This window comes from Colias croceus, chromosome 10, assembly GCF_905220415.1.
Source record: "Colias croceus chromosome 10, ilColCroc2.1".
Classification (NCBI taxonomy): domain Eukaryota; kingdom Metazoa; phylum Arthropoda; class Insecta; order Lepidoptera; family Pieridae; genus Colias; species Colias croceus.
In genome coordinates this window covers 2,525,310-2,540,687 of record NC_059546.1, presented here as the reverse complement: position 1 = coordinate 2,540,687, position 15,378 = coordinate 2,525,310, and the positions used below count along the sequence as shown (strand labels likewise).

Sequence of the window (15,378 nt, the reverse complement as noted above, 5' to 3'; positions counted from 1 at the left end):
ATTTGAGCGCGTTTTATTAATGTATTCGGAAAAAATATATTTGAAGATAGCTAGTACCTAAATGTAGAAGTGAAGTGGGTGGAATAAAAATAAATCTCTTTTCAGACGAACCTATATTCACAACATCCAGGATGGGTAAGCCGGCTATACAAATGGGCAAGTACAGGTACAACAAGTGGTCTGGCAGTAAGGGGCGCTGGATGTGCAACAGAGTTGCGAAGGGCTGTAAGGCCCGTATCATTACTATGGATAATGAATTAGTATCTTTCGTTTATGAACATAATCATTAATTATTGTAGAATGAACGATGAATTTCTTATTAATGATAATGAAATATTTTTGCATGTGGAATTGTGTGTTGAAGTTCCTAATAAACGGGAATATAATGGTACAAAATTTGAGCGCTTTTTATTAATATGTTTCGAGAAATTATATTAAGATGACTTGTAAGGAATGTAGATGTGAAATGGGTTTAGGTCAGCATAGCCATTAGCCACAATGGAAAGATGCTTCTTGTAATTATTAAATTCAAGTAACCGCTTATCATATTATTATATAAGAATGAATATTTTTATGAACTGGTAATGTAGTCCTACTGGTAGTACTAAGATGTATTTCGATAATGAAATATTATGAACCCATTTTTTTCTTGGACATTATTTATTTTAAAATTTTTACTAATTTTGGTATTCACATATAAATTGATTTCCAATGTTTTATTTCAGTCCTTTGTTTAAAAAATTGGTAAATGGTTAATAAACATGATCCTTTTTAGGACATGAATTGATAAAATGATAGTTTGAAAATGACTGTAGAATTAACTGTGTCCATCTTTTAATAGATATGATGCTTTATAATATGTTTGACTTTAAGAGCTTTTTATTTATACATATTAGCCTCTCGTCGCGACTCCGCCCGCCCTTAATAAAAAAATTGATTATTAAAAGTGGTATAGATTATTAAGCTATTGTATAGCTTCTATCGCGGGCCTTGAGCGCGGGGACCGAATCTAGAAATTACTTAACGAAAAAACCTCACGCTTCCCACTCCGACGGGCACGGAGGTGTGGCTTGAAGGCATGGCATGCAATAGCTTTACCGCGGCAGTCCCCGAGTGCCACACGTCTTTTTTTATTTATTTAAGATTACATTTAAACAAATAAAAAAAGAATGATGGCATGAATCCTTATTGGTAAAAAATTTGAACACGTTTTATTAATGTATTCGGAAAAATTAAATTTGAGGAAAGGTAATATCTAAATGAAGAAGTGGGTGGAATAAAAAGAAATCTCTCTTTTCAGACAAACCTATATTCACAACATCCAGGCGCGGTAAGCCGGCTATACAAATGGGCGAGTACAGGTTCAACAAGAAGTCTGGAAGTAAGGGCCCTAAAGGACGCTGGGTGTGCACCAAAGTTGCCATGGGCTGTAAGGCTCATATAATTACTATGGATAATAAATTAATATCTTTCGTTAATGTACACCATCATTAATGACTGTAGAATTAACTGTGCCCATTTTTTTAATAGATATGATGCTTAATAATATGTTTGACTTTAAGAGCTTTTTATTTATGTATTTACTATCCGCTCGTCGCGACTCCGCCCCACCGGGATAAAATAAAATTGATTATTTAAAGTGGTATAGATTATTTATTCATTTAAAATGATTTATTTATTTATTTATTTTAATTAGGCACACCAACAATAAATACATTTGACATTGATATAATTAACATTATTAATTAATTAATATTATGTACTTATCAATAAAAGGTGTACACAGCATTTACAATAGTTCCCGAAATTAAATAGAATTATTTATGAACATAACAGATAATTAATTACATTACAATATAAATATTTTATTTTTTATTAGTGTTATCTATAATTAAGTATTTATAAAATTATTATTAATCGTTTTACAAATTATTATTAATCAAGCAATTAATAATTTTATGTTTGTATTGTGCAAGAGATCCAAAGAATATATCAAGGTCCGGTATAGAAGTGACAAATTGGTTATATGCTGCACACATTCGAGGCAATGGTGCTTGACGTACTAAATTAGTTCGGCTCACTGGTAGATCAAAGAGATTACTAATCGGTTTTCTGGGTAAATTAGACGGGATTCGAAAAGTGATACCAGAAACAATTACCTCACAGGTAGTTAAACCGTTTACACAGTTAAAAAGAAATACCAAGTCGTGTAATTTACGGCGATCTCTTAACGTCATCATTCTGAAGTAATGTAAGCGCTCAGCATACGGACAACGATGTGAGATACCTGGGGAGGTAAAAGCCAAATGCCTAGTGAACGATCGCTGTATGGATTCTATGCACTGCGAGTGCACGGCGTGATGGGGATTCCACACAACACATGCGAACTCGAGGTGACTCCGTACGAGTGCATTATATAAGGCAATTTTTGTTGATGCTTTAAAGGATGTAGCATTTCTTTTAATAAACCCAGTCATCCTTGCAGCTTTCTTAATTATTATATCAAGATGAGATGTAAGTTTGAGTTTACTATCCAAAGTTACACCCAGGCCGACAATTTCATGCTGGTGAAGGAGAGGAACATTGTCGATACTGTAAGTCGAATTAAATGGTACTTTTTTCCTTGTAAATCGAATGAATGAACACTTATTAGAGTTAATTATCATATTATTATTTTTACACCACTGAGCTATATTGTCTAAATCATTCTGGATAGCAGCTACATCCGCCAAGCTGTTTACAGTTTTGTAAATTTTAAGGTCATCAGCGAAAAGTGCATAACTGCAGTGTTTGATAGAGTCACAGATGTCATTGATGTAAGCAACGAACAGAAGTGGACCCAGATGAGATCCCTGGGGAACACCAGATGTAGCAGTAAACACTTTAGATCTGAAACCTTTTACAACAACTTCTTGATTCTTTTTATACAAGTAAGATGCAATCCATTGTAAAATAGGACCCGATATACCATAGTTTTTTAATTTTGTGATTAAAGTCAGATGATCCACCTTGTCAAATGCGCTACTGAAGTCTGTGTAGACTACGTCCATTTGGTTACCGATTTTCATCACATGCGTCAGGTCAGACAAAAACTTAACAAGGTTAGTTTGCACTGAGTGACCCTTCCTAAAGCCATGTTGATGTGGAGTTATAAATTTATCTAAATATCGAGTCAAAACTGGACAAATCAACGATTCAAACACCTTTGATAAAGAAGATAAGATAGTTATAGGCCTGTAATTACTGACTGCACCTAGGTCGCCTTTCTTGTGTACGGGCACAATTATAGAGGTTTTCCAATATTCAGGAAATATACCTTGTTTAAGTGACTCATTAATAATTATAGCGAGAGGGGAGGCAATTGCGACAGCGGCGCGTTTAAGAAATACAGGAGGAATTTGATCTGGACCAGCACCCTTATTTATATCAAGTTGTTTCAACTTGAGAAGAACCTCTTTTTTTGATACAATAACCTTTGCACAAGAATCCCAAGCGGCTTCTCTATTCTGAACACAAATATTTGATAAGGGTTCAGAATATATAGAAGAAAAATGCAATGCAAAAAGATTAGCTATATCAGGGCCGTTAGTCGCGATTTTGTCATTTAGGCACACAACAGAAGGTATGGAAGATGTCGGATTGTTCCGTTTACTATTTATAAACTTCCAGAAAGCTTTACTATCCTTCGAGATTGCATCTTCGATCTTTAACTTATAATTTTGATGACACTGTGCAATTAATTTATGGGAACGTTCACGTAATATACTAAATTCTAACAAATCGCGGGGATTTTTATATTTCTTATACTTGAGTCTCATTTTTTCCTTATCTTTGATAACGTGAATTAGGGCGGACGTAAACCAGGGAGGGTATTTACTTTTCTTCATTTTACTCTTAGGCACATGGTTATCAATTACACTTCGCATAATGTCGTAAAATGCCCCTAACTTATCATTAATATCAACGAATTTAGCGAATTTGGAGCACCAATCAATATTCTCCAATTCCCGCACAATACAATCATAATCGGCTTTAAATAAGTTATTTAAGTTTAAATAAATAAAAAATGAATGATGGGATGGTGATCCTAATTGGTAAAAAATTTGAACACGTTTTATTAATGATTTTGGAAAAATTAAATTTAAGAAAAGCTAATATTTAAATGTAGAAGTGGGTGGAATAAAAAAAAAATCTCTCTTTTTCAGACGCACCTATATTCACAACATCCAGGCACGGTAAGCCGGCTATACAAATGGGCGCGTACAGGTACAACAAGTGGTCTGGCAGTAAGGGCCCTAAAGGGCGCTGGGTATGCACCAGAATTGCGAACGGCTGTAAGGCCCTTATCATTACTATGGATAATGAATTAGTATCTTTCGTTAATGAATATAATCATTAATGATTAATTATTGTAGAATTAACTGTGTTGAAGTTTTTAATAGATGCTGTCTAAATATGTAAGGGCTTTTTATTTATGTACTAGCCGTTCGTTGGGCCCGACCGATATAAAACAAAATTGATTATTAAAAGTGGTACAGATTATTTATTTATTTAAGATTATTTAATTATAAATAAATAAAAAAGAGTGTGTGCCGAGCACACATATCAGAAGTGAAACTTCTTTGGCAAGATTCAAAGAAACTAAAATCATCGCCTTATTCCATAAGGTATTTTGGTATTGCGGTGTGGAAAACACATGACACTCCCAGTTAGCGTGAATCCTAATTGGTAAAAAATTTGAGCGCGTTTTATTAATGTATTCGGAAAAAATATATTTGAAGATAGCTAGTACCTAAATGTAGAAGTGAAGTGGGTGGAATAAAAATAAATCTCTTTTCAGACGAACCTATATTCACAACATCCAGGATGGGTAAGCCGGCTATACAAATGGGCAAGTACAGGTACAACAAGTGGTCTGGCAGTAAGGGCCCTAAAGGGCGCTGGATGTGCAACAGAGTTGCGAAGGGCTGTAAGGCCCGTATCATTACTATGGATAATGTATTAGTATCTTTCGTTTATGAACATAATCATTAATTATTGTAGAATGAACGATGAATTTCTAATTAATGATAATGAAATATTTTTGCATGTGGAATTGTGTGTTGAAGTTCCTAATAAACGGGAATATAATGGTACAAAATTTGAGCGCTTTTTATTAATATGTTTCGAGAAATTATATTAAGATGACTTGTAAGGAATGTAGATGTGAAATGGGTTTAGGTCAGCATAGCCATTAGCCACAATGGAAAGATGCTTCTTGTAATTATTAAATTCAAGTAACCGCTTATACATATAACTAACTACTGGTAGTACTAAGATGTATTTCGATAATGAAATATTACGAACCCATTTTTTTCTGTGACATTTTAAAATTTTTACTAATTTTGGTATTCACATATAAATTGCTTTGTTTAACAAATTGGTAAATGGTTAATAAATATGATCCTGTTTAGGACATGAATTGATAAAATGATAGTTTGAAAATGTTTACATTATTGTATTTTTATTTGATATCTAAAATAATATTTTGACACTAAAAGATATTAAACGCGATTTATTACTTAGGTATATTAATATCACGAAGTTTCGCATACTTTTTGTTAAAGTTTATAATTTAACAAAAAGTATACGGAACTTCGGGATAAACAAACACAAGAAAATGCTAAGAATATTTTGTTTAAACTTGAATATTGTTTCAGAAGCCATATTCACGGTGTCTCGTAAAGGGAGGACAGTCCTACAGATTGGGAACTACAGATTTCGACAAGTACAAAGCAATGGGCCTGTGACGCGATGGGTTTGCAATAAGGACAATAAGGCAAGCGGCTGCAGAGCCAGGATAATGGTCATAGATGGTCGTATTATGACACTTTCGGGGCACAATCATTAAATAATAAATAAATATTTCATGACATCTTTCATACACAGCACGATCTGATCCCATACTAAGCTTTCGCTTGTGTTATGGATGTCTGATAAACATGTATAATTTTAAATAAATACTTATATAGATAATTAACACCCAGACACAAAGCAAACATCTATGTTCATCAAACAAATTTTTGCCCTGGGTGGGAATCGAACTCACGACCTCCGACTTGGAAAGCAGGGTCACTACCAACCAAGCCAGCAGCTCAGTCAATAAATTTGAAGATTTTTTATGGTCGACAAAGCACCTGTAACTTTTCCAGTGTTAGTCTTTATGTAATGAGTGATGATGATCAATTAACATCAGGTGACTCATCTGTCTCTTTGCTTGTTCTACCATTAAGAAGACGAGACCAAGGGGGGACCTTCACCGAACTAGATGAGACGTATTTTTATCAATGTAACAACTATGCCATGAACACTTTTTGATAGGCAAGCGACCTTATGCATAATTGTTTAAATTACATTTCATAAAAATGTCTTATCTAGTTATCAGATCGGTCTATATGCCGCGGTACATTTACAATGATTTGGCATCAGAATGTCCTAAACTGTTTTGCAAGTACAAGAACATTTAGTTCGACATTTTCTAGAGCCAGCAGCGAGAACTACAGAAAGTAACGTGCCTCAAAGACTTTCGCTTTCTCTGAATCCCAGATCTTCAGTTTCTAGTTCATCTTCTCGCCATAGTCTTCAAGAAATTCCGCGTAATATTACAAACAATAAGTTAGTTCGAAAGAGATGTACCGGTTGCTATGAAAAATTAAAAATTCAAGGGCAGTTGGCTCGAAAAGCTAAACAAGTGCACACAGAGTGCAAAGCATGTAGAAAAGCATTTTGTTTGGATTGCTACAACGAAAAACATGTGTTGATTGGTTCTCCTAATAATACTTAGGTACAAACATACTTTTCATAATAAAACGTTTGTCTTTTCACTGTAATTTTTGTTTTATTTATATATATTAACAAATATGAACAAACCGACCACAGATAATGTATAAAACTTTTGGGAAAATTTATTAAAATTTCTTGAAGGTTAGGTTCTTCGCCACACGTTCACGTAATTATATTAAGTATATCACTCCACGTTCATAAAAAAATATACCCCAAAGATGCTTGAAAAAATAAGTCACCTATGACTCACGAACTTATTCCAAAAGTTCACCACGAGTCATATGTGACTCATTGGACAGTTAAGTTGTTTTGTTATTCTTAAAGTGTTAAAATGCATGATTTTGAATGGCTTTCTTCGTGTTGTGGTAGTCCTACTAATATAAAATATTGTTAATGCGAACGTTTGTTTGTTTTACGTCGCAACGGGGCAATTATGGCGATTTATTTAATGCTATTATTATATTATTTATGTCTGGATATTTAGGAGACAAGAATTTAGAAAGTTATATACGAAATTTGTTACCACGGTGAATCATATATTATTGCCTTAGGAATTTTTATTCACTACGCAATCGAAACCACGGGAAAGAGCTAGTTTAGGAGTAAATGTTAATTGTAATGTTACTGATTATAATGTCGATTCTACTTAGTTGAAGTTTAATGAAAACTGAATGTGATTTTTGTAATAAACTTAATTAACTTTAATAAAAAGTATTTTTTCCCCGAATAACAATGAATATTATATAATTATGAAATTGCTTTTGCTCTATGAAAAAAAAGGTAAAATTTATACAAGAGACCAATAGAAATAGATATTTCTCATACTCAAATACCATAATAGTCAATGCTTTTATATTTTTAATTTTATCGTAATTGCTAAAAAATATAGCAGTGGTGGCTCAGTGGTGAGACCTCGGACTTCGAATCGATAAGTCCGGGGTTCGAGACCAGGCGAGCGCGCAGGAATTAAATTGATTTTTCAATTTATCTGCGCATGTTGTAACATCACCACTGCTCGAACGGTGAAGGAAAACATCGTGAGGAAACCGACATGTCGAAGAATTAAAAAGTTCGACGACATGTGTCATCCGCCAACACGCACTTGGCCAGCGCGGTGGATTATGGCCTGTACCCTCATAGGAGGCCCGTGTCCCAGCAGTGGGAACGTATATGGGCTGATGATGATGATGATGATGCTAAAAAATTCCCAAATTATCTTATTTACCCATTTAAATATAAGTGTTCACACATGTTCAATAATCAATTTGCTTCCAGTATATTTCGAGATGACGTCATCGGGTAGACGTTCTCTGCTCATGGGAGGTCACAGGTTCTCAGTACATCAGAACGAAGGGGTAAGAGTGAGATGGCGATGTGTGAGAAAGAAGAGAGGATGTACTGCCTTCGTCACCACTATGAATAGTATAATATTGAAGGCTCGCCAAGAACATAACCATTATTAGGAAGATTTCAACACGTGTCAGAAAACTTCTTTGGCAAGATACAAAGATACCAAGATCGTCGCCTTACTCCATGAAATGACGGTATTGACATGCTGCGAACTTGAAATTATAACCTCAACGCGCCTAAAGAAGTTTTAGTTACTTCAAAAATTCCTATCCATAGGTGGAAATAGAATGATAATCGGTGCAGAAGTTATTTGAGTTTATGCGTACAGGCAGATAGACGCGGAAGACTTGATTTTATAATATAATAATATGGAGTAAAAGTATGTTTGTATCGATCGCCAAGTTAGATCGATCGCCATTTTTGTGACGTAGGTGATAGAGATTTTTTTGTAAATGTGATTAATTTTTAAGTTGTAATTTCATAGGGTTTATTTTTCCTGGTATAAGGTACTTATTGGGTAGTTTTTTTTTAAGAATAGTTAACTTTATACACACATACATAGAGAACGGATGTATCCACTGTGAATATAGTAAAGTTGAATGAAGCTAGTCCTTGTTATATGTTGAAGATGTTCTATGACTCGAATATAAAACATTGACAGATCCATATCTTAATACAAAATGTAAATATTTATATTTGTTATTTATTAGGTAAAATCTGAGAATATTGTATTATGTTACTTATTAATTTATCAAACACACATAATTATTTTGTTGTGCTTACATTTATCTGTTACTATTGTTATAAGTCTGTTTTAAAATTATTATATTAAGATATCCAATTGTTGTGTGATTGCATATTTCTTATACATAAAGTAGGTAGGATAAATCTAGGTAAAGAGGTATTTAATAGACATAAATAAATTATGAATTTATCTTCGTTAATGTGTTTTAATAATTTTACAAATGCAAGAATCTGTGTACCTGAATAATTTAACAATCATGTTAAATAGGAGATTATTATGAGAAATAAATAATGGAAAATGTTATGTATTTTATTTGTCTGTATTCTAGATTCTTATAAATTATAAGATCTGTGAAATTGACAGACTGTATTCTGTTTTAATACTTTTCGTCTTTAGTTTTAAGTGGAATTGTAATATATCAAAAAATGCACAAATTATAAGCATGCACTTTATATACTAGGTACTTAAGTTACTAGTTTAAGTCTAAAGTAAAGTTTATATGCCTTATTTCCTGTATATTTTAATCACTATCAATGTCTATACATAACAATACTAAACTAGTATATATTTCAGGTTTACTCCGCACGCTATTCCGCGGCCGCTGCTGGGGAGACGCGACCAATATATACATAGGGGGACACAAGTTCTGCCGGCACTCCCGGTCTCTCACGGGCAACCGTATAAGATGGACATGTGCTAAAAAACACAAGCTAAAGTGCAAAGCATCTGCTGTTACTATAGACGGAATTGTCATGTCTACTACAGGGTTTCATTCTCACGATTAACGTGCACATTTGACTATAATATTATCTAGTGGGGTCCACACAGCAAGCAATCTCCCGAAGCAATCGCTGCGCGAAGCAGTTCGGTCTGTGGCTTATGACAACGCGTGAGCCGTTATTTTAATCGGCCGCCGCCAGCCGCCATTTTTTAAATCACAGCATATACGTCAGTTGAGGCCTGTTCAAACTAGAGCGGTACCCACAGCGGTAGCGAATACCGCTCTAGTTTGAATAGGCCTTTACATTTTCCGCCAAGGAATGTCCACATAGACGGAGCTGCTTTGCGCATCATTTGCTTGACGGGGCTACTCGCTTTGTGCCTTGAATAATTCTTCATAAGCTATTTATACTAATTTTATATCATATTAAATTGATTTTGTTGTTCCGTGTGAAAAAACTTTACTTTCCCACGACGAACGCCTGCTTTTGAATATGAATGGAGTTCTGAATTTTAGTTTATTAGTATGTTTGTTTAATACACAAGATAAAGTTAGATATTAAGTTTGTGTAATATTTTTAATCATTCACTATTATTGTAACTCATTTTTTGCACGAGATCTCTATATTATCAACATACTTAGATTTTTTAAAGATACAATAGGAAGAATACTTATTTCTTACACAGTATATTACATAGTATTAAAAAGACTATTTTCTTTGTAATTATTGTATTTTTTACATCGTATTTCTCAAAAGTATATGATAGAGACGTGCATTAGACTAAAATCATTAATACATACTACTCTATTTAGTAATAGGATCTGTTTGACGCATATTGGCAATAAGGCCGGTTACAGAGCTTCACCGACCGTCACACAACAACTGCGTCAGTCGCGCTTGTCATATGTATGGAAATACGCGTGCGTATGGTCGGTCTAGCTATGAACGGTTTTATGAATTTCCATACATATGACAAGCGCGACTGACGTACGCACTGATGGTCGGTGAAGCTCTGCAACCGGCCTAAGAAAAATTATCTAGTTTTGCCAGTATCAAATCTTTATACATAGGTACTTTTGAACAGTGTGTGTTTCAGTTTTCTATGACTTAACCATATTCAGGGTGTTAAAGAAGTTTAAAAGATGTGTCATGAGAAATGACGATGTCACGACAAAATAGGGTTATTTTTTATTGTCTTACTTAAATTTTCCTATAACGTTGCATTTACATCAAACAAGCGAATGCTAATTCGAATCCCACTACAAATTCTTGTAAACAGGCATAGAGTATTATTTCGTTGTTCTTTAATATTAAACAACACTGAATACGAGTTTACGCTGAAAGATCACGAAAGAATGCTTTTGCTCTAGCTCTAGCTCTACGTTCGTTTGATCTAAATGCACCGTTATGTATGTATCTTAATATATATTAATCTCGTGTCACAATGTTTGTCCTCAATGGACTCCTAAACGACTTAACCGATTGTAATAAAATTCGCACACCATGTGCAGTTCGATCCAACTTGAGAGATAGGATAGTTTAAATCTCAAATCGTTTTAGAGAAAGCGGGCGAAGCCGCGGGCGGTAAGCTAGTATTTGTATGTATATTTTGGAAAATTTGCTCTTATTTTTAAAATCTTTCATGTTGGTATTTTTAGTGAGATAAAATTGTATTTTATATTGATAAGCCTTCTTTAATACACGTGTTATAAAAAGCTGTTAATAAGTCGAAGTCAAAATAGTAATATAATGACTTTAAACGTTGGATATAACAATGCACAATATTAAAGACCACATCGATAAAGTATTATATTTTTATATAGTTTATTAAAATAAGTTAACATTCCAAGTTAAAATGTTTGTTAATAGTAAGCTTATTAATAATCACAAAAAAAGAGAGAAATCTTGTTACATATGATTAAATATAATATTCTTATAAATTAAAATTAAATAAGAGACGTCGTACAAATAAATTTTAAATAAAAAAAACATGACGGGTTTTACAAATAAAACACTTGAAAGCAATGACATTGTAGGATAAAAAAATACTGTTTTTAAATGTAAGGAATCATGTGATCGAAGCATATCTGCGAATGTTATTATGTACCAATTGGTTCATATCAATAATGTTGCCATACAATTTTAGTATTGCGATGAATTGTATTCTTCTTGATTTTAACCTAAAATTGATTTGCTATAATTTACTATTAGAAATTTGAAATATTAGAATCAACTCATATACATAATATTATATAATATCAGCCGTATACGCTACGGGCTACCGTACATCTAGCTTACCGTGACCTGCGCAAGTAAACCAATCATAGGTAGGCAAAAAAACTGCACAGGTCCATTCCCACACATGTTCCGGTCTACCTGCGCGGGTATACCTAGTACAGGTGGACCTGTCAGGACTGTAGCATAGCAGCCATAAGAAATGTTTTTCTTAACTGTCGGATTTGCTACGAACATAGGGCTCGTAGCAGATCCGTAGCACTTGCGTAGTCCCCACGTAGCACAGAGATTTGCTGCCTTTGTTGTGCTATTATAAAAACTTTTTTGTGTGAAAATTTGTTTTAAATATCCATTTTAATGAACTTGTTTTCTTGCATATTAATTAAACCTTAATAAAATAGACTAAACAATAATAATAGTTGGTAAATATTTTTATAGATTTAAGGATTTATAAAATATTTGATTCAAGTTATGTCGTGACTAAGAGTTATTTTTTATGAAAGTATATTAAATATTTATTTTAAAAGCACTGTTTTATTCGTATTCATTCAGATATTGTTTTTATGCATTGATAAATTAATACTTATAAATTATAGCTCACTTAATTATTTCAAATGAATTAAATTATTTACTTTTTTCAGTAAAGAGCACTATATTCTTTGTTATATACTTACTACTATATATTATTTGCTCTATATGTTACAATATTTATTAAATATTTATAATTATATTTTCTCTGGTTATATACTTCTACTATATATTTGTTGTATGTGATATATATTACATACATTGCATATTTATAATTATTCTTTCTTTCTCCCTAACGCCTCATTTTTTACTCACCCACCTCCTTTTAACGTCTCTCCTTACATATTACATACGGTGGCCTGGAAAAGATCGCTACCTAGCGATAAGGCCACCGTTTGTACACATTATTTTCCTCTTATCTGTACTTTATGTGTCTCTATTTCTTTTGTGTGTGCAATAAATAATAAAATAAATATATATATTAATAAGCATATAATGTAAAAGTGTATTAAAAATTTCATCGTACACACAAAAAATATATGAATTAGAAAAAAATTTAATCACATAAAAATGAAACTAGTTAGTTAATAAAAGGAATTTATTTCAGGTGAAATAATAAAAACATCAAGAAGCCGTCACTTCTTCTACAAAAACTTCACATACAATCGAGTACGAAGAACACACAACAACTGCTTTAGTTGGTACTGCTCTCAGTACCACGCTCGTTGCCAGGCAACCCTTATCAGCGACAATGATAACGTTGTCATAGCAACCGCCGGCCAGCACAACCACGCACCGCCTAGAGTGTATAAGATCAACAGCGCCAATCTATACGAAATTCTGCATGTGAAATAAAAAGGAACAGTATTAAAAAAAAGAGTGTGTGTATTTATGTACACGCATTAGAAGTTATACTTCTTTGGCGTATGAAAATCAATATTAGAGTATACAACTTGAACTTAGTTATCAATTTTCATACCACCAACTTCATGCTGTTAAATTTAGGTGTCGGTGTGCGCGCGCATCGTAAAAATTCACTCTCATCATTTTTCTCCATCGCGCCAAAAGAAGTATAACTTCAATAGTAAAAAGAAAAATGCCAACATTGTGTACAAAATGACATTTATTAATAAATAGATATTTTTAAATGGAATTTTTTATCATTCCAACTAAATTTTTAATACCTATATCATAAAATTATATTATTATTGGGTATAACATTCAATAAATTATAACTAATTTTAAAGATTACGCTTACCTCCGTAATTTCAAGTTTACTGCTACCTATTTAATTTTTTAGTTCATATTGTTCATAGAAATATTTAATTAATAAAATTATTCCTCTTTCTATTTAAAAACGTCATCTTAATTTTATCCAGATTATGAGCTGATTCCGCGAGGTGAAAGAAGTTACATCTTACGAATTGGCCGTCATACATTCTCGACCAACTATAATTCATCTTCAACAGGAATAAGTATCTGGTATTGTTCTAAAAGGAAACGCAGGGCCTGTAAAGTGAGAGTCAGAATGGTGCACACACACATCATGGATATCAGTGGTACACACACACACGAGTAGAACGCACACATACCATTCTATGGTATTGTACAAGTATATTTGTACTAGCTTTCAACCCGCGGCATCGCCCGCGCAGTTAAAGTAAAACCCGCATAATTCCCGAGGGATTTTCGGGATAAAACCTATCCTATATCCTTTTTCGGGTGTCAAAATATCTCTATACCAAATTTCATGCAAATTGGTTCAGTAGATAAGGCGTGATTGAGTAACAGACAGACAGAGTTACTTTCGCATTTATAATATTAGTATGGATGTAGTATCTATGTACAGTATATGTAGTTTATGTAGTATTTATTTAAATTCTTTCTTTTATTTATTTCCTTTCCTACCAGGTTGCCTGGCAGAGATTGCTGTGTAGCAATAAGGCAGCTTATTGTGCAAAATTTTTGTACCTTATTAAATTGTATTTATATTTATTTATTTATTTATAATCTTTGTTGCATACAAAATATAAATACAAATTTCACACACACACAGACAGGACATTTGATGCAAAGGGCGGCTTTATTGATTCAAGCAATTTCTTCCAAGCAACCCGATTGTACCTACTAGATTTCCTACAATGTTCAGTACAATACAGTATTGTAAATATATAAATAAAAAATACCTTCATCAGCCTATTATGTTCCCACTACTGGGACACGGGCCTCCTATGAGGGTACAGGCCATAATCCACCACGCTGACCAAGTGCGGGTTGACGGATGACACATGTCGTCAAACTTTTGATTCTTCGACATGTCGGTTTTCTTACTATGTTTGCCTTCATGGTTGTGAACAGTGGTGAGCATCAACATGCGCAGATAAATTTGTAAAATTAATGTATTTTCTGCACGCTCGGCTGGTCTCAAACTCCTATCTATAGACTTTTGACTTAAAGATATGAAGGTAATATTATGAAGTATGGAGATTTTTGAAGTGAAGCTTCTTTTAGCGCGTTGAGAGTTAAATTTCAAGGTCGCCTCATGTCAATAACGTCACGTTATGGAGTAAGGCGATTTTTGTATCTTTAAATTTTACGAAAGAAGTTTAACTTCTGACACGTATGCTCGGCACACTCTTTCTTTTTCAAATTTTTGTCGCCTTTTTGTTAACCTATCTGTGGAAAAGTAACTGGATGATTTTTTTTGGATCTTTCAATCGATCAACAAATACTGTAAAGCAGCTTGTAGTGATATATTATGTACATATTATTCTGTAGAGAAATTAATATTTATTTTCTCCCACCTCTGAACCCTCATTAGTCTTAAGTGTTTAGAGAATAATAGTTCAATATTAAAATGTGATGCTTAATAGAACAAAATTGTGTCGTATTTTTCTTGCCTGTCATTGTTGTCAACAATTATTATTACAATAAAAAATAGATGTTTTAAAAATACACGATTAAATTAAATAACGT

General features: G+C 33.2%; 1 protein-coding gene across 17 annotated transcripts in view; it reads left to right on the top strand.

The window, feature by feature from the left end:
* Positions 1-15,378, top strand: part of LOC123694735 (protein tramtrack, beta isoform) — a 437,925-nt gene that overhangs the window by 219,143 nt on the left and 203,404 nt on the right. Inside the window, exons 5-7 of one of the 17 annotated variants that reach the window (XM_045640239.1) lie at positions 1,301-1,429; positions 4,206-4,334; positions 4,841-5,049. The exons of 15 other annotated variants lie outside the window; for them this stretch is intronic. In XM_045640239.1, coding sequence (XP_045496195.1) covers positions 1,301-1,429; positions 4,206-4,334; positions 4,841-5,034 — 452 coding nt within the window. In that variant the 3' untranslated portion in view covers positions 5,035-5,049. Of the gene's footprint in view, positions 1-200; positions 306-1,300; positions 1,430-4,205; positions 4,335-4,840; positions 5,050-15,378 lie in introns of those variants that run through there. One more of the 17 variants, XM_045640245.1, reaches the window with a different exon arrangement.